The following is an 18,903-nucleotide window of genomic DNA, read 5'->3' as shown; positions in this document are numbered from 1 at the left end:
TAGTCCACGCAGATGGGTTGGCTTTAAACTCGTTGCTGCCGATGGCTGGTTTTTCTCGTTAAAATCCAGCAACCTCGAGTGATGAAAGGCTCTGTCTTGCTGTCTTGCTCTGCACATGTGAGACATGCGGGGTGTGGGCTGTAGCTCTGGGGGTGGCCAGGAGATGGTACCCCCAGTTACTCCAGGCTGTGTGTGCCCAGGGCGCTGTGCCATGCCAGGTGACGGATGGAGCATCTAAACTGCAGCATGGCAGGTTGCCAGTTCACGAAGGTCACCTGCATGTCACAGTTAACCGAGACCTGAACTCAAAAACGCTCTCAGGGGCTTCAGGCCCCTCTGACGCATGTGGCATTGCAGGATCTAAAGACCCGGGTAATCCTTGGGTTTGTTTTCGGTTTGGCATCCTGTCCTTGCACTCCTCGGTGCCTAGTGGACCCAGGATTCCTCTTGCGGATCTCTTGTGGAGCTCTTTTTCCTCTCTGCACGTGCCCCATAGTAGATTAATGAAAATCCAGTTCATCTGAAAATGTTTAATCTGCTCATTTTTAAACAATGAAGCAGCCAGAATCTATCTAAGTCCAATGAATAGATTGTGGTGCCAGTTTAAAAAATAAATAAAAATGAATCGTCTGCTCTGGTGCATTCAAATATATCGCTTCAGCTCTCGCCGCCATGGTGCACAACAGAACTTGGAGAGCTTTTATCTCACTGCGGAAGACATTAAGAAACGTACGACTCTCTCCATGATTACCAGTGTATTATGCATTTTCATTCTTTTCCGTCTAAGCACTTTGCGGTTTGATGTCCTTTTTAAATGCTGAAATTAGCCATTCAGCTTTTGTGCTCCTCGTTTATCTCGACACTTCAGTGACACGCAGTCGAATAATAACATTTTCTCGCGAATCTCAGATTGAGAGAATAAATCTCGGCTTTCATCCGTTCCTCTCCCTGCACACCTCGGTGCATAATGGAGATATGATTCCTCTGTTACGGCTTTCTAAAGAGCTGTCACTGTAAGGGGCTGGGTCCAGATTCTCCCTCGTGCTCCACCACCCGTGCAAAATTGGTTTGTCGTCTCATTTTCCCGCCAGTATAAGCGCGCAGCAGGTAGATCGCGAAGCTTCTGTGAACCGGCAGTTGGGCGTTGAAGTGAAAGGTTTGGGGGGGGCAGGGGGGCAGGTGGGATGGAGACCGAGGTGTGCGTGACAGGTGGGTGCAGGTGGCAGGCGAGGCGGGGAAGGGAGGGGGGTGACATATCCAATTACCCGCATTCTCCAGTGTTAATGAACATTTTAATCAAGCCTGGGATGTCGGAACAATATTTTAATATCTCTCCTGCTGTTCTGTGCCTTTTCAATTATGTGGGGCTGTCACAGAGCGCCCGCGCCAGGGAGGGGGGAGCAGCAGAGGCCTGGAGGAAGTCGCGCCCAGGGTTGTTCAGCTCGGGGCCCCCCCGCACCAGAGGGAGGGTTCGTGGGGTTCATGTCTGGGGCCCCCGGGGCAGGGAGCTGCTTGTTCTAAGCCCTGGGAATGACCAGGGCCTTGATAAGTGCTGTTCGTTTTGCCCTGGACTCAGCTTGGCTTCCCTGCTCATGTGGGGAAAAAAAAAAAAAAAAGTCTGCTGAGCTCCTCATCTAGCTGTCCAGCGCCTGCCTTAAGAAAGCTGGCATTACGCTAGACGGCACGTGACTGAGTCCAGCAGGGGAGCCAGAGTAGACCCAGACCTCCTTAAAACGTGCTTATAATAAATTAATAGGGGGAAAAAATGCTTAAATGCCTGCACAAATACATTGATAACGTTATGAATTCCAAAGTAAAAAGTAAAAAAAAAAAACGCACGAAGGGAAAAACGACAGAACGAGGCTGTGATGTCTTGCTTGCTCCCGTGTGACTTTTCCTTTTCTCAGTCGGTCGTCGGCACTCCCAGAGGTCTCCCGATGTGCGCTGCGGGGGTACTGGCACGAGCAAGCGCGCTCGACATGCCGGACGCAGAGCAGAGCGATCCCAGCCCAGCGGGGCGGGGGCCTCGGGGAGGTTTTAGTCGAGTGCTGCGGGGATTCAGTCCGAGGGGAGCTCCTGGCAGAGCCTGTTATATGTTCTGTATCAGCTGGCGCCCAGGGGGATTTTGATTATGATCATGGGGTTGGACAAACCTCTCAGTTTACCTTTCTCCTAGAAACGGATTTGAGAATATGCACTCGCATGCAGTTGGCACCCCAGGTCTGGAATTGGACACAGGACTCCAGTGCTGTGAGACGGCAATGCTAAGCATTGCTCCACTGTGCCTCCTTCAGCTCATCCCACGTGTGTTAAATGGAGCTCAAACTGGGAGGGGCTGGTAAGCGTGGCATCCAACATACCCACATTGTGCAAGAAAGCAGCTGTTGCATGAGCAGCACGGAGATGTGTGTTTGTTCCTGCTGGAGTGATGTCACACCAGGAGGAGTTCAGAGCAGGAGACTGTTCACTCGCTGGAGTTGTGCTTCTGTAGCAACTATAAAATCTTGCCCAGACCGTCAGTTGTTCTGTTGTTGTGTCATGTGAACATGGGCACCCCGTCGAGGCAGTCTGCACACAACCTCAGGACTTGGCTCTGCTTTTGGGGAGTTGCTTCATCATATCGATGGCAAATAGGTGTTCTCTTGGTGAAGTGCCTAGAGCATCTTGTTCTTCCTTTTTTAGTTTTACCAGGCTTGGCATTCAAGAGGTTCAAAGGAGCTATATTTAGGTGAGATTCTTATTTCCCCCTACCATAGCTTCCAGGCTGTGATTCATGTCATGCTTTACTGATTGAAATGATCCTGTAAGTTCATGTAATAGCACAAATTATCCCTCATTAGGATCTGACAGGGACATGGCACTGCATTGTGACGGAGATAGAGGTCTATTTTTAAGATTCATCTGGTGACGTGAACGCAGGTCTTGAGCATCTGTCCCGCAGAGCTTTTTGATATTATTGATAACTGACTCAGCAGATCAGGTGGAGGGGTGAGAAATCGCTCCAACAGTTGGCATTGGGGTCACTATGGGAAGATCAGACTGAGCAAGCCTGAAGCCTGGGGCTGTTATGAGCAGTGAGCCATGATCTCTGTTTAATGGTGGAGAATGGCTGCTTTGTGTTGCCAAAGTGAGGGCTCCTCTGCAGTACTGGGTGGAGAGGGTTCCCTTCCGTACGAGAAGCACCTTGGGATTCTTTGGGATGAGACATACTGTACACATGCCAGGAATATTCAGCCATAACAATGAATGGATGTTACAGAGTTGACAGTGGAGATTAAGAGGAGACGCAGTCACATGTGAAAGTAGAAGGCACGTCTTTGGAAAAGCACTTTGGGATCCTTTGGGATGAAAAGTGCTAAACAAATATAAGCATTTCATTATTATTAAAGTATCCTGCTGTTAATCTGTATTATTGGAGCTGTTCTGGAATTATCAGAACATGCCTGCTGGCTGTGTTCCAGTCTCTCTTGATGGAATGCGTTCCAGGAGAATAATTGGATAAAACAGACTTACTTACAAACAGGCTGTGCTCGCTTGTGCTCGCTGTTAACTGGCCTTCGATCGCGTTTGAGTCGGGCAAATTGAAAAAATGTCTTACTGACCCTTATTTGAAAACGTGAATTTTAACTTCATTTCAGCTAAATTGAAGCTGCGTCTCCAGTGTGGTTTAAAGGCGACTCCCGAAACCCGTCCGAGTTCAGATGCCGTCTTTATAATCGCAGAAAGAAATCAGAACCTTTCAGGTTTTGGGAGCCAACGACAGACGCCGATCTTGGGAAGCGTTTTCCACAGCCTCGGTTCTCCAGTCAGCCGGCAGAATCTCGGGATCCTGCTGCGCTCTCATTTCTTCCAAAGAACCGAGATGATTTGGAGTGTGGGAATTAAGAAAGCCAAAAGCACGGAATTGGAGAACTGTGTTTCGGTTCTGAAGATGCGCAGCGTTGCCGGTGGGCTTCCTGCAGTTCCACAGTGCCTTTAGGGGGACACGTCTCGGGCTTTTGACTTTGCGGGTGTGGGCATTGGCTGTGCTATCCCTTCCCAACCTGGCAAACTAATTTTAAACGTTTCGTAATGCGGTGAAATCTTGCGGAATTCCAGATCCATTCGACGTGACGTGTTGGAAGCAGGAGTGAGTGTGTCACAGGGTGGTCTCAGCAGCACCGGGGGTCTCAGCCAAGTGGCAGCTCTCTGTGCGAACTCCTCTGAGCAGGAGGTTTCTCTCTAATTGGTGATGCTTATGGATAAATAACTTCAACGAGAATTTATATTTAACACTGCATTGTCTTTATTTCACCCTGGAGGCAGCAGGTTCTGACCCTAAATATTGATAAGAAGTCTGTCTTTGTTCCCTTTTCAGTATTCTTCAGTATCCCTTTTATATTTTTTCTTTCCGTACAATGGCCTTTTGTGTGCTCAATAGGACCTGTAATCCTACAATTACTGAGAAGAACACAATGCTTTTTATCGCTTGTTGAACTATTCAGCAACCAGTTATTTAACACAGTTACTTTCATAAATAGTGGGCAGCTCTTGACTTCTGGCTCAGTACGCGGTGTATTTTGTGAGGAAAGACACCTTTCTTTCTGTCCTTTCCTAGAGATGTTTTTTTTCCAGCTTTCCTGATCTTTTTCCTGATCAAATTTGGTGCAAGGTGTTTAGAGTACTTATTCATTATTCAAGGAGTCACTAAGGACAGTCTTGCCGTGTCATCCAGGGGTCCTTGGCTTGGGTTGTCAAGGGCTGCAGTTCAGTAGGCTTTCCAGGTCTTTCCATCGTCACCTGCTCAGAGCTCAGACATGTCATTTAAGAACATAATTAAGTTCATTTAGAGAGGTGTGGCTTTCGAGGGTTCGTGTTCAGGGTCCTTTTGATTTAATCTGATTGTGTACTTGGCATGATTGTAAGTCACGGTGCTTTCTTCCTTGGGAAAGAAGCTGATAACGGACACTGGGATTAAAGCTCAGCAGAGCTGTGATAGTGTGCTTCTATTAATGGCACCGGTTAGGGAGCTGCTGGCAAGGCCAGCCTTCTCGTTGAAATGCTGCAGATGCAAGCGATCCAGTAGATCGCTTTTAGCTTAGAGAATTGCCCTAGTGAGGCGATGACCCTTTGCGAGTTCATTTCAACGGCTCCTTTATCGTATGTTAGCAGGGTGAGTCTTTTGGGCACAAATTCTCATTTACTGTGGCACCCATGTGTACAGCGGTGCATTAACCTATCTCACAGGGTGCTTGAAACAGAATGAATACCTAATGTCCCCTCACTCCCCAAATAAACAGAAAATGCCTCTACTTTCTTCATCTGGAAACCTATGGAATTTCCCCCTCTTTTTTGCGAAAGGACACATTGCCTGTGCTTTTTGCTGTAATGGTAGTATACTATACAGGCCACTGGGTGGCAGCCCCCCTCACTTCCTTCTGCCTGTGGTTCCCGCTACACTGTTGTCGTATTTAACTGGATGTGATTTGAAGTATGCAAAATTCTTTGGCCTTTGCGGAATGGGATTAATTTTGTTTTTTGTGTTTCTTCCCCGCTGCGAAAAATGAGTGGTTAGTGATTATGAGGCAGGGGAGAGAAGAACCAGCGCAAAGCAAGCTGTGTGATTACTGTGTGCCTGTATTCAAGACAAGGCCCCACCCCCAGATATCTCAGAGGTTCGCACACCGGGGCCGTGACGCTTCTATTCTGAGGGTTTCCGTTCTTCAGGACGGCAGCGGCTCCTGGCTCGGGTGGCGTCTGCCCGGGCCGTGCCCCTCGGCCTCCTGATGGGCAGCAGGACAGCCCGGCCAGCCTGATGCACCCATGTGAGGTAGATTGCCGTCTCCACCTTGTCATTCGCCTGAGTCTCGTACACGGCTGGTTCCGAACTCGAGCCGCCTCTCTGTTCCGTCCCTCTTGATCTAGAGTATTCTGATCCCAGTTGTACGCGCTCCGACTTTGTAAATCTTTGTGATAAAACACAGCCGATGTGCAGGGGATTCTCTTGCTGTTGCACTGAGTTCATCTGATGTGCGACACGGAAGGGGGAGTGGGGGTCTTGTACTTCCTTGATGGGGAGGATGTCACTAAAGAGCCAGATGTGTAAACCTGGATAACAGAATCCAGCAGGCGCTGTGTTTTCGGCTGATCCACCTGTATCCCCTCCTGCACCCTCAACCAGTAACTGCTGAAATCACACCTCAGAACTGTTGACTCTAGGAGTTTACTTATTCTTTATAAGTGGATGTCAGTCGGTTTTATAACATCAGCTGCAACCAACCCACACTGGACAACAATCGACGCTGGAAAACAGCTTGAAAGGTTCTGGCTTGGTGCTGGTTTGTGTTACATGTAACATTACCTATTGGCATTGTGCTGTGATGAATTAAAGGTGAGCAGGCGAAAACATGAGAAGCCTCAAACTGCAGATCTGAATGTGTGAGCCGACGTGTTAATGATGGATGAAAACAGACGGGGACAGAAACAGCCGAAAATGAATCCTCTCATGGACGTCTACCAACAGTTACCTACAGACACTCAAATATTTACACAGACTGGGAAGGATGTTAATCAGGTTGCTGAAATTTTGTCTCTTACTTCAGGCGCTTAAACCAGGAACATCTGCTGAACAGCTACTGACTCCTGGAGGGCATCCAGGGAAATAGGAGGCAGATTGGAAGATGGTAGCATCTGGATAAGAAAGGGAAAGGGACTGGCCATGCGAATAACAGTCTCTGGGCCGTGGAGACAGTACAGCTTGTTTCTTGCTACCGTTTCCATTTATCTTCAGTAATGCCAGCCTGCCACATCTCTCGGCGGCCATGCTGTAACCTGGTTCCATTAATAAAGAGCGCTCTGAGACCGCTCCACTTTCTCGGCCTGCCTCGGTCCCTGCTCTGCCGGCTTGAGCGCGAGGAGCCGCTGCCAGAGATCATTAGAAAGTAAAAGCTGCGCAGCAAAAAATTAAAAATTCATATAAATGAGCTGATTAAGTAGGCAGCTTAGAGGTTTATCTGGAGTTGTATTATGGTAAGGGAAAATAACAGATGATTACAGCCCACCATGCATACCTAAACTGTAAACCGGCGTGCAGGAATCGCGCAAGAGGAGAAGTGAATCCCTACTAATCAGCCTGCGCTGGGTGTCCACTGGGTTAAGGGAAGTCTCCTGCAGCTCTGCAGGTGAGTCACGAGGCCCGTGTGTCCTGAAGTTGGAGCTCGGTGACTGCGGTGTTACTGTGGAGGGTTCCTCTGGGCAGTGCTGAACGGACACAGATCCCTGCCTGCCTCCGGCCCGGATCACCCTCCTCACGCTGGAGGAAGTGGAACAGCAGAGGGAGAGCCAGGCAGTGTGAGAAGCGATTAGCTGTACTTAAACCGCGGTGATAAATTGAGGAGGTGCAAGGGTTAGAGAGAGCGGCCTGATTTTAAATTAACCGAAGCAGAAGCCTCCCGGTCACACATTGCTGCCGTGAAGCTCCGGCATCTTCTGCCTTTCCCGTCAGACCAGTGGGGCACCAGTCCCATGCCTGGGGGGGGGACACAGTGTCTGCAGGTCTTCGCTTCAGCTCTGCTCTTAATGACATGTGTGAGCTGATCGTAAACCGGCGCAATTGAGGGCGCTTTTCCAGGGTCCTCCACTGGCCTGTGATTTGAAGAGATGGAGAAGACCTGAAGGATTTGGGCCGTCACGGGCGGGAGCTGTGCCCCCGGAATGTGATCAGCTCCTGCGTGGGGATGTTAACAGAGGGAGCCAGTTGTCGGCCAGCAGCATGTTGTATTCTGCACCAAGCTTCCTCATTTTGAAGACTGGGTCCAACCTCTAAAAGATGGTAGGCGAAACGTGTGCACTCAAGCCTTGTGAGTTCTCTTTGGCTGTCTGGTCTGTCTTAAGAAATGATTTGGGCTGTCTGTTTCAACGGTCACGTTAGGCTCTCTGCCCAGAATCTTTTATCTTCCCGTATTAATTTAGTTTAGTCTCCTCTACAGGCAAAAGGGAGGCCATCATGGTGGCACGGTAGATAATCCTCTGGTAGATTAAGTGCTGAATGTCTTCATTATGGCACGTTTGTTTCACATCATTGCATGTTTTTGCTGCCAAGCACCTGAGGCCGGTGGTTTAAATGAAAAGCCCCACTTAGAAGTGTATATAAAGTGGGCAGATAGGCGTTAAAAAGATTTTTTAATGCAGATTTAACAGGTTGTACAAAGTACTTAAACCATCTAATTGTTTGGAAAGGCAGTCTCATGCTGTGCTGTGCAACAGGAAGTGCACCATTTCCTAAAAACCCACCTTGTGTGTGCGTGAGAAATGCAGCCATCTTTCGGGAGCTCATCCTGGTTCAGAAAATGCTGCTATTGAGACACCTGTCTGTTCTGCCCAAAAATTCCTCGTCCTCTTGGGAAAACAATTCTGAGAATCTAATTAACGGGCTTCATGCCCAGGCTCAGGGGCTTCTTAAATAGGCCACCAACATAAAATAGTTGTCTTCTGCTCCCATCTGACCACTGCTAATCAATGTTATAGATCAGAAACTGCTGAAAAATACGAAGGAAGGCGCTGATGAGTGGTATTTTCTCTTACACATTGTTTGTCTTCTGCTGTAATTTATGAAGTGAACATAGACGGGGATATAGACCTGTAAAATATGTGAAATGATTACCAGTTCTAATGTTTCTCTTCTCACAGTGGCTTAAACTGTATTAACTGTAGCACCTCTGTGCCTGGGCAGGGCCTTTTGCTGATCAGTTTAAGCAACATGAAACTGTCGGAATCCTGTGTGGTGAGGTTTTCACAGTTCTTCCAGGCAGGATCTGCAGGGGCCCAGGACAGGAGAGGAGAGGCGAGCTTGTCACCCCTCCAGTCCTGACTGTGTCCTCACCGAAGGAGAGGCAGCTGGGTTGCAGAGGGATTTCGAGAAAACGCGCTGAGTTTGTTACAATGTTCCAAAAGCAGCTGTCTTTCCGTTTGGCTGCTTCTTTGCCTGCAACTTCTTGTGTAACTCAGTCTCCCCTCTTTCTCTTCACTGCAGTATCAGGGAGGGCAGCGGCACAGGGGCTGAGAGCAGATGGATGTGCAGTGTGGCTGCCCTACACTTTGCATTCCACTTCAGCCATGTGAAGCTAATGCAATAAAGCCATTCGTTTAGTGAAGTACATTGCCATTCGGTGCAAAGACTGCTTGGTGCGCGATTTAACCAGACACAAGTGCTGCTTTGCAGAGCTTGGCCGAGGGTGCTCCTAAGACCAAGGGGAAAATGCAGATTTGTTTATTGGGAGTGTTTTCTGCTGTCCGTGTTGCATGGACGCACTGAAAGCAATCTGAGTAAAGACACTGGAGGTGTCCTTGGATCAACGGCAATAATGTCATCTAATCGTGCTCCCTTTGGGTCTCAAAGCGCACTCTGAGCAGTTCCTCGAAGTTTATATCCAGCGAGGTCGTTTTTCTGGAGCTGGAAACCATTTCTCGTTCCCTGTTGCGAGACGGAAATGCAGTAATCAAGCCGAAAACATGTCTTCAAGCTTTGAAATCTGACTGCGCCGTTCCAAGGGCTGTGTGCCGTTTTATCGAACGCAGTGTGCCATACCGTTGGGTTTAAGCTCAAGAGGACAGAAAGAAATCGGTGGCTGTGCTTGCTGTTATTTCTCTCTCGTTTTCGTTTGATCTAAAGATATTTCCCCTCTTTTGTTTTTTCTTCTTCGGGCAAAGTGTAGTGAGGGGAAATGAGGTACCCGCCTGTCTAGGAAGAGCGTGAGCAGTAATGAGTTGCCTTGTCAGCTGTGAAGATCAGTGATCCTCGCTGCTGGTGAAGACGGACTTTCACCCTGCCCCTCAGGCCTGCCTGCTGCTCTGATCCTCTGAGGAGGCACAGAGGCAGGGCTGCTGGTTGGCTGGCCAGCTTGCTTGAAAGGAGGGCTAGCTGGCTGTGCTATAGCAGGGCAGGAGCGCCGGGCTCCTGCAGTTCTGCTGTTGTGAGTCTGGAGCTATCGGTGCATCAAATCCCTTTTCTCCAAGTCACTCCTTGGCAATTTCAGAAAGCGCACGTGAGCCGACAAAAAAGTTGTAAACCCCTACTTCATGCGAGCACAGAGGAACAATCCAATTAACGCTGTTCGTCAGGGTATCAAAACCCGTTCTACAGTCTCTTGCCTGTAGTCTCAGGTACAGAGTACCGGCGCTGCTTCAGACATGAAAGTCTTGGGAGTTTCTTCTCTTTTTGTCTGAGATGGAGAGGAAAAAAATGCTGCTCGTCAAACCGGGAAAGATTGATTGAAAACCTTGTTTTTTTTAAAAGTGACAAATGTTTAGCGAACTTTCAGAAAGACTGATTTAAAAAAAAAAAAGTCTTAACGTGTTAGTGACAGCTGTGATGGTCCTGTCAGGAGGGTTTGAATCATCCGAAGGTACAGAAGTCATTACTCTTCCTGGTTAAAGAGATCTTCTCGACTGGCAGATCTTATCCAATTAATTCACATGCAGAGCAAAGCTGCAAAAAAGCTGAACACTCCAGAATACAAACAAGAGACAGCTGTTATGGTACAACACCTCCTTGAATGTTAACGCAATGACAGGATTGCTATGGAACAGCTGCCTTTGTTTTGGGATTGCAGCTAATCCTTGGATTATACTGGTTCACCAAGTATCACTGTATGTTGTTACGTTTCAGTATCGGGAATAAGTCCCAGGATCTTTAACTGGAGATCAGTAGCTTCAGCAGGGCCTATGTGCTTTTCGTTGTTGAACCAGAACGTGTAATCCCTGGCTTGTAAAGTTTTGTTTCCCCCCCCAGCGGCAGAGACTTATTGGACGCTGGAGTGACGCATCTTCCTAGTTTGCTTTGAATTCTAAAATTGAGAAATGTCGGTGGCGCTGATGACTCTCATTTGTCACTCTGTAATCTCATTTCCTTTCATAATAGAACGCTGATAAGATCAGAATTCCATTGAGCAGGCTGGCAATGGAGATATCGCTGGGCCCCTCAGAATAGCCACTGTACGCAAAATGTCTAAATCTTACTTGCTAATGCGCCACAGAATGATGAAACACCCATATTTCTAAATGTATAAATAGGGAGAAGACATTGGTGACGAAACACTTGTTTTGTCCTCTCTGAAAGGTGGCTGCGGGTTGTCTGACCAGTTGGATATCGGGCGGCGTGCGCAGTTGGGCTTGTGTGCTGTGCAGATGTTCGAAACCGGCTGGCAGCGTGGTCACCTGCCGCAGCAGGAGTTTCTCTGAGCTGGTGTACACCTCATGGAGTGTGTACAGTGGGTTTCGTGCCATCAAGGATGCCAAGTCTAGGCCGGACTTCAGCTTCTAATTTATTATTTTGCCTTGAAAGTTAAACCATCGTCCAACCAGATATGGCGATTTTTACAATCCTTGACATGCTCTAACTTTCTTAAAGTCAAAATGCTTAAACACACTACAATAATGAATTTCAAGTGACTGACTCAGTATTTTGTGTCTGTATACATATTTATTCAGTGAATGAATGTGGGTACACTGTTCAGTTTTTAGCAAGCATAGAGAGACCACGGCCTTGCTGTAGGGTTGAATCCGATGGGGCATTTCGATTTTCCAGAATGCCACAGAAAGCTTTTATCCTGTAGCTGGATTTCAAACTGGCAAAGAAAAGAAATATATTCATCACGCAGTGCACAGTAGGTGAGCTGCATGGTTGTAATTTTACCTGCTTTTTATAAAGACTGTAGCGCACAGTCTTCTTTTTTCATTTTTCCCCCTGGACCTTGTTGTTCACTCCAGAACAAGATTCACTTAATTATTTATAGTCTGATGCTGCTGCCTTGCTATTTGGGGTGCGGACATCTCTTTTTGAGAACATACTTCTGCTGCACTTTAATCCATCGTTTGGGATGAGTATTCTGTCCTAGTCTTCCTATTGCTTCCAAGCTCTGTTAATGCTACATTCTTATTCATGATCAGTCTCTTTTAGAGTAGCTTTATTTCTGTGCAGCTGTCTTCATTTGTTAATGCCATTACTTGCTTAGCTAGAAGACATTGAAACAGTCCATTTTAAGCAAAGATCTTGCAATAATTCATTTAATCTTCTTTATCCCTTGGATTTATTGCTTTTTTAGGCTTATTTATTGTTGCACAGTGAACTTAAGTTTGCTAATGCCTCGTCTTTTGTTTTGGAATAACTTTGAATAGCAGTGGTGAAGATTAATGCAACTCCTGCATCACTCCCATTGGATAAAAGAGAGCTACATTGCTATGAGGTACCGAGTATCTGCAAACACCTTATAGATCACAGGTGTTGCGTCTTTGTAGATTTCACAAAATCTATGGTTCGATCTACCTTGTACAGTAGGCTGAAAGAAAAACATTAAGTGTAGCTTTTATAACTGCAGTTGAAATATTTTTTAAGTTGAACTCTGAGTTACATAGCTGATCTAATTATTTAACTGTAATTACAAGGCTGAGGGTAATTTTATGTGTAACTATACAGGAACCAATGAAAAGTATTTTGCAATTGACAGCAAAAGTAACCCTATATAAAAGAAATATCCTATATACTAAAAAAAAAGAACAATTACTATTCACAACTTTGGCTGGATTAAAAACCAGAAGGCACCAGATCCTCTGAGAAATTAAATAGAGACCTCTGTTCTACAACCTGTCCTGTGGACAGACTGGGATCAGGAGGGATCTTTTGTTAAAAAGGTGCCCTGCGGAGACTGGGATCAGGACAGATCTCCTCTGACAGACTGGGATCAGGAGGGGCCTGCTGTTGGTACGGTGTTCCGCTGACAGACCTAGATCTGCTGTTGGAACAGTGCCCTGTGGACGGATCTGCTGTCAGAACAGTGTTCTGCGGACAGGCCGGCGACCTAATTTCCTGTGAGGCAGTTGTCGATACTGCTCAAACTCTGTGCTTACGAAGCTGCCGTGTAGCTCGGTGCTCTTGACACTTATTGATTCAACTGTGTGTAAGCAGTTGAGAAAAGAAGCCATCTCTAATCGCTCTGGTGAAGCAGTCACTGGGGAGTTGTCACCTGGCTGAATTTTCCCTGTTGATGCCAGACCTTTTCCTTCCCTCCTCTCTGACCAGCAGTCTCCCCTTTTCATCAGTTTTGTTTGTTGCTGTTTCTGTTTTTGTTCATGTTTGAAGCCGCGATGGCGCCTAATCCATTTGCATAAACCAATTTGTCAAACTCTCCCAACGGCGGGAGGGCTCTTGCAACAGAGGTCTAGATTGTCTTTTGGGGCATTTGTGTTTCTCTTATTCTTGGATGGAATAATAGTTTTTCAGCGTACAGGATTATAAATCCCTTGAAGTGAGTTTGTTTCCAGCTACATACTTCCGAGGGTGGGGGAAGGAGGGATGAGTCACTTCCAAGATGTCCTTTTTACTTTAAAAAAAAGAAAAGTATACAGTGGGTGTTTGTTTTTGTTTCAAACAATTCATTTTCGAATTGTGCATGCAGATAAAAATCAGTTACGCCATAGCAAATATGTTTGACGCCCCTGAGCTAAGAGGCTCCACAGGGGAATTTCTGCAAATTTGGTCACTCTCTGAGTTGTGCAGTCATTTGCAGCTTTGCGATAGGGTATTGTTCAGGAGCTTTTCTGACTCTCTAAGTCTTAAGATTTCCGCTTTCCATCTCCACATTGATGGATGAGACCATACGTCCGCAGGGCATCTTCATCCGAGGTAGAGAAGCACTGTTCCGAGTCCCTGTCTCCAGGGAGAGCCATTCATCTGCACTGGCGGATGGTCCCATGCCGTCTTGTGGCGTGACCTGGCATTGCTAGGACTGTATCTGTTAACGCTCAACAAGAAGACTGATGCCCTGCATGGCTCCCATGCCATTTTGTAAATAGTTTTGGGGTTCAGTGTCTGTCTTTCCCCACTGCCAGACATCCCCACTTCTTCAACCAAACTTGAGCTCACCTGGCTGGACAGGTAGATATCGCCCTTCTGTAGACTCGCTCTGCGTCTTGCAAGTTGCGTGCGGACCAGACACGCCCAGAAGATCCTTAAACAAAAAACCTTCTTCTTCCTAACAAGAGACAAGTCCTGATTTCCTCAGGGGATTTTATGCAGTCACCTTTTGTGTATATGAGTTTAAAATTGCCCTCACTGAATTTGGAGAATGGTCCGTCTGCAAACCAGAAGTTAATGTTTTCTTTGCAATATTTTGAATGATTCACGGGTTGGATGACATCCAAGTCTTATTTTAAAACAATTTCAAAGGCACCGCTGCCGTCGGATTCGCAGTGTTGTGGCAGTGATCTGTGTGGTAATAGGGTGTGTGTATAATCCTGTCCGCCAGCACATCTGCTAACGGTGCTGAAAAAATGCTGCGTCTAATTTGACTGATATCTGTTACAATTTGCTTTTTATACGTTCGAGTCACCGTGTGCGGTTTGGGAAACAGCCAGAGACGTTTCCAGTCTCTTTCTTTCCAGTAAACAGCCTCTGATCCAAGCGCTCAGGAATGTAATTTCTCAAGCGCTTAAAAGGGACGCTCGCTGTTTACGAGGAAGGAAAATTAAAAGGTGGAATTAAAGTGGATTAATTTTCCTCACGTCTGGCATGGCAGAGGTACACTGTGTATTCAGCATGCAATTTTGTGCCCCGCATATGAAATTGTCTTGTCATTTTAAATTACTGTAGCAGCCGCCTCCTGTAATTTTAGCGTTATCAAAGCAGTCAAAATCTCTGATGTAATGATATGCTGACTTTAACTGAAAGAGATGCCGTGAAAGCAGGCGATGTGTGATTTCGAAATTAAGGGAGATTAGTTTGATTACCGCACTTCAATTAACTTGGCTTTTTTTTTAAACCCATCAGTGATGCTAATGTGCACAGGTTGTAGAGCCGCAGAAAGAATTGCATGCAATATAATTGACGTGATTGCATGCCAGTGTCAATTCTGATGTGGCGCATGCTGTCAGAAAGAGAAATCTGCACTTTGTCTTGAATGCTGCGGTGGATGAATTGTATGGTTAACAACACTGGAAGTTTTTTTTGTTGCTGGATACAGAAGATCCGGACCACCCCTCCCTGGGCACCTCTTTGTGCACTAGAACAGCTGGAAATGTGTCAAGAGTGTGTTTTATATTTTTTTCTGGTCTGGCATCGCCCGGGGCTTCAAGTGTTTTCAGGAGACAGTTTAAGTGATTGCACGAAGACTGTCTCCTGGGTTTTAACAGACATGGTGGCACAAGCCTGTGCAGTGCAGGAAACCCAAAGTCAGGTCAGGAATGATGTCTGTATTCACTCCGAGGGTAGACCAGCTGGTGCAGAAGACACGTTCATTGTCAGTCGTGGTACCATTGCCTTGGGCCAAGTATTGCAGGGCCTGGTAGACAGTGCTCTGACCCTGACGGTCATTCTAGTCCTGGGCATTTAACCTCTGACCTCACGTGTGGTGCTGCCCAGTGAATCAGGCACTCGTTCTCCGCTCTGGGCCAGGGTCAAAGATGTTGAGTTCATACTGCAGCCATAAGTGATCCGCATGTATTTCTGTAAAAGAACTGCGACGGAGCTGAGAACAGCCAATCTGTGTGTCTCACTATACTGTATGTACACAGTGTGGAGTGCAGAGGAGGATGATACCCCTGTTTCTGGGAAGTCGGATTGTTTTGTGAGCTTTAGGATCTCTGTATGTGTACACTGAAGGTGCTGGATGTCACCTTGGTTTCAGCAGATCTTCTTGGACGTGTGAAGACACAGTAGCGCTAAATACAGATGTATTTGCATTTTTACTTAGTGAATACGGTTTGTTCAAGATACCTCAAACAGATGAAACCCACATTGCGCTCCAGGTTGCCTTATGCTTTGGTTTCAACTTGAACCTGAAGATCTCTTTAGCTTCCTCATAAAATCTTCTTTCCAAATCCTTCTTTCATTATGAGTCCGCGGTGCTTTTTTTATTTATGTGTTTCTTTACATTTTAGAACTGAACACACAGAGTTTAAAGTCAGGAGAAAATTATATTTGGTTCTCTGAGAGTTATTTGATCTGTCTTTCTGTGAGTTTTTTGTTGTTGCTGAGATATTGCTTTCTTTCAGAGCCTCTAGCTGCTTGAAAATAAATGTTTTATAGGGCTGTTGTTCTGTGTTCCTCGCTCATAACCAGCGATGCACACGTTCTCAAATAGCCTCCGAACAAAGTCTGATCCATTTACTCGGGATCGAAAGAAGCATTCCTCCTGCAGCTGAAAGTTGTATAGGCAATCATTTTTGTGCCTTTCCTCCAAAAATGCATTAAACAGGTATATTAGCCTTTTTAGTAAAGGCTGAAATTGATTAGCCTCTTTACAAACTTCAGAACCAGCCATGTCACACTGTCAAGGGCGCTTCTAGGGGAGGAAGCTGGGATTTGTATCAGCTTGTCTGAACCGTAAATCACTTACTAAGTTCCTCATATTTAGATAGATACTTTATTGATCCCCTGAGGGAGATTGCAGTGCAACAGCAGCCAGGCTCAGTCGACACAGTCCAGTGTTACGTACTAATACAATAATACAACAATACAACACAGTAGGCACAGTCAGTGAGAAGTGCCGTAAAGATGTATGGAGTATAGAGAATTGCACACAGTCCAGAATATTCAGAAACAAACCAGAATGGACAGTACACAAGAAGATGTATTGTATGAATAAATATATTTCACATTATCCACAAGCATATATTGCACACTAGTTGTAAGCAGAAAAGCCAGCTGTAAACAGAGAATTCGTGTTTAGGTTAACGGCGAGCCTTGGTAAATGAGGAGAATAGACAGCGCCGCTCTGTGCGGCCGACTGCTGGCCAGCCTCTATGGTGCCCTCCTAGCCCGCCCCCGCGGCTCACTCTCTCCCCTCTCCTCCGGCAGCTCTCCCCGCGCTGGGGAACGGCGACGGCGCCCCGCCCGCCCCCCCGCCCAAGCCCGCCGGCGAAGTGGAGGAGCTGGCGGCCAGCTACGAGCGCAAGCTGATCGAGGTGGGTACCCGCCGCGCCACGCCTCCGTGCCAGGCTCGCGGATTCAAATCAAATCCAGCTTATTCAGCAAACGCACGGCAATGCAGCACGCAGCAGTCGTTGCTGGCAATGCAATGTCTTTTCTGTGAGCTCACAGGAATCGCAAAATGAAGCTTACGAAAATAAGGTTACATGATAATAATGTCATAATAATGTTATATGATAATACATAATAATAGATAATAATGTCATAATAATGTAATATGATAATAGATAATCGTGTCATAATAATAGATAATAATGTAATAATAATGTAATATGATAATAGATAATAATGTAATAATGTAATTAGAAGGAAGCCGGGTCAGTCTCAGTCGAGGGGCCCGGTTCCATGTGGTTGGGTCCAGTCCTCTTGCTGAGCTCGGGGTGTCTGCGTGGGAGGAACCGACAGTGGGGGGGGTTGAAGCTACGGACTGGCGAGGCTGGTCTCAGAGAGAGTGGCCTGTGCCGTCGTGTCCTTTGTGCGTTCTGGTAGTAGGATTTTGTGGTGCTGAGCTGAAAAGGCCGTAGGAGGGCAGAAGGCGTCAGGATGGAGGACAGCTCTGGGTCCGGCTCGTCTGGGTGCAGACGCGAGTGGGAGAGCGTTCGAAGCCTGTTTGAACTGAGTGGGGGAGGGAAGAGTTCATGTCATAAAAGCGAGAGACCCTGGGAAGAGAACGTGAGTTTGTCTGCTCTCGTGTGCCGTCACTCCAGAGCCCGATTGATCCCAGCCCTGGTGATGAGTGATCACCTATTAGTAACACAGAGTCCTTCGAACTGTATCAGACAGCGTGCTCCGCAGTACAAGGCTTTCGTGTGAGGAGGAGAAATAATTGAACCTCGCCGCCCAGCTCTTCCAGGATCGTCTCTTGTCCTCAGTGTTTCTGGGCGCTGCTGAAGCAGGAGTCTCCGGAGAGGCTGTGGCCTCCAGCGTTCCTTCTGCTGGTGCTGGCTGTTATTGGTGCACAAAATCCGGGCGGGAGTTCAGTCCATCTGCACGCCGCATCCGGGAATCCTCCGCGCTCGGACACGAACGGTCGTCTCTGATCTCGGTCTGTGTCGCCGCTGCAGGCGCGTTGCTGCTGTTTGTTGTGGTTCTTAGCTGGGGGTCTCCCAGCAATCTGTGGGGGGAGACGTCTGTGCCGGAGAGCGTGAGGCTCCGACTCAGTCCTGCCCTTTCTGCACGTTATTGAGGAGAGCAGTGATTTCATGCTGTCTGGGGCAAAGCACACTGAGCGGGGCTCTCTGATTGCGTTGGGATTAGGACAAGAGTGTGACTTGCATCACTAAGGCTGGTTTTCTTTTCCCCCTGACTCTTTGTCAGGTCCTGTGCTTATCTGCGGGACTTTGATCTCAACGCAGAGATCTCGACGCCTCAGGCAGATCAGTATGACTGTTGCCACAGAGGGGATGTTACAGTGGAGCAGCCATTGCAAATAAGCATAACATGTATTTAGAAGTATTTTCTAATATCTGTAAAAAGATGACATGAGTTGGAATGCATTTGTCCGATCTCTGCTTTTACCTGACCTCTGACCCCTAATTAGGTAATCTCCTCAGAGCTTGGGTCCCAGCTGGGCTTGGACAGGTGTGTGGGGGAATCACATAATGTTTAATAATGTAATGTTTCTTTATTAGCCCTATACAATTTCTTGCATTAGGAATTTGTCTTTTCGCATACCCCAGCTTTTCTCCATGGAGACACAGACACACAGACAGAGAGAGAAGCTTGGGGTCAGAGCGCAGGGTCTGCCATTGTACGGCGCCCCTGGAGCAGTTGGGGTTAAGGGCCTTGCTCAGGGGCCCAATGGAGTAGGATTCCTCTGCCGGCTGCGGGATTTGAACCGGCAACCTTCCAGTCGCAGATCCTTAGCCACAGAGCCACCGCTCCGCCACATTTCCCAGTACCCAGCTGTGCAGCCCCCCTTCTCTTAAATGGCAAAATACAGT

At 47.1% G+C, this 18,903-nt stretch overlaps 1 protein-coding gene across 6 annotated transcripts in view; it reads left to right on the top strand.

Moving 5' to 3' along the window:
* Window positions 1-18,903, top strand: part of snx29 (sorting nexin 29) — a 124,806-nt gene that overhangs the window by 31,143 nt on the left and 74,760 nt on the right. For all 6 annotated transcript variants that reach the window (XR_015928290.1, XR_015928289.1, XR_015928288.1 and 3 more), the window contains one exon: window positions 16,829-16,935. Coding sequence is in view for 3 of the 6 variants with exons in the window: in XM_088612404.1 (XP_088468530.1) it covers window positions 16,829-16,935 (107 nt within the window). In the remaining 3 variants the exon portion in view is untranslated. The remainder of the gene's footprint in view (window positions 1-16,828; window positions 16,936-18,903) is intronic.

This window comes from Lepisosteus platostomus, chromosome 19 (assembly GCF_059453375.1).
Source record: "Lepisosteus platostomus isolate fLepPlt1 chromosome 19, fLepPlt1.hap1, whole genome shotgun sequence".
NCBI classification, from domain to species: domain Eukaryota; kingdom Metazoa; phylum Chordata; class Actinopteri; order Semionotiformes; family Lepisosteidae; genus Lepisosteus; species Lepisosteus platostomus.
The sequence above is the reverse complement of the archived record's forward strand: the minus strand, read 5'-3'. Positions and strand labels throughout refer to the sequence as shown.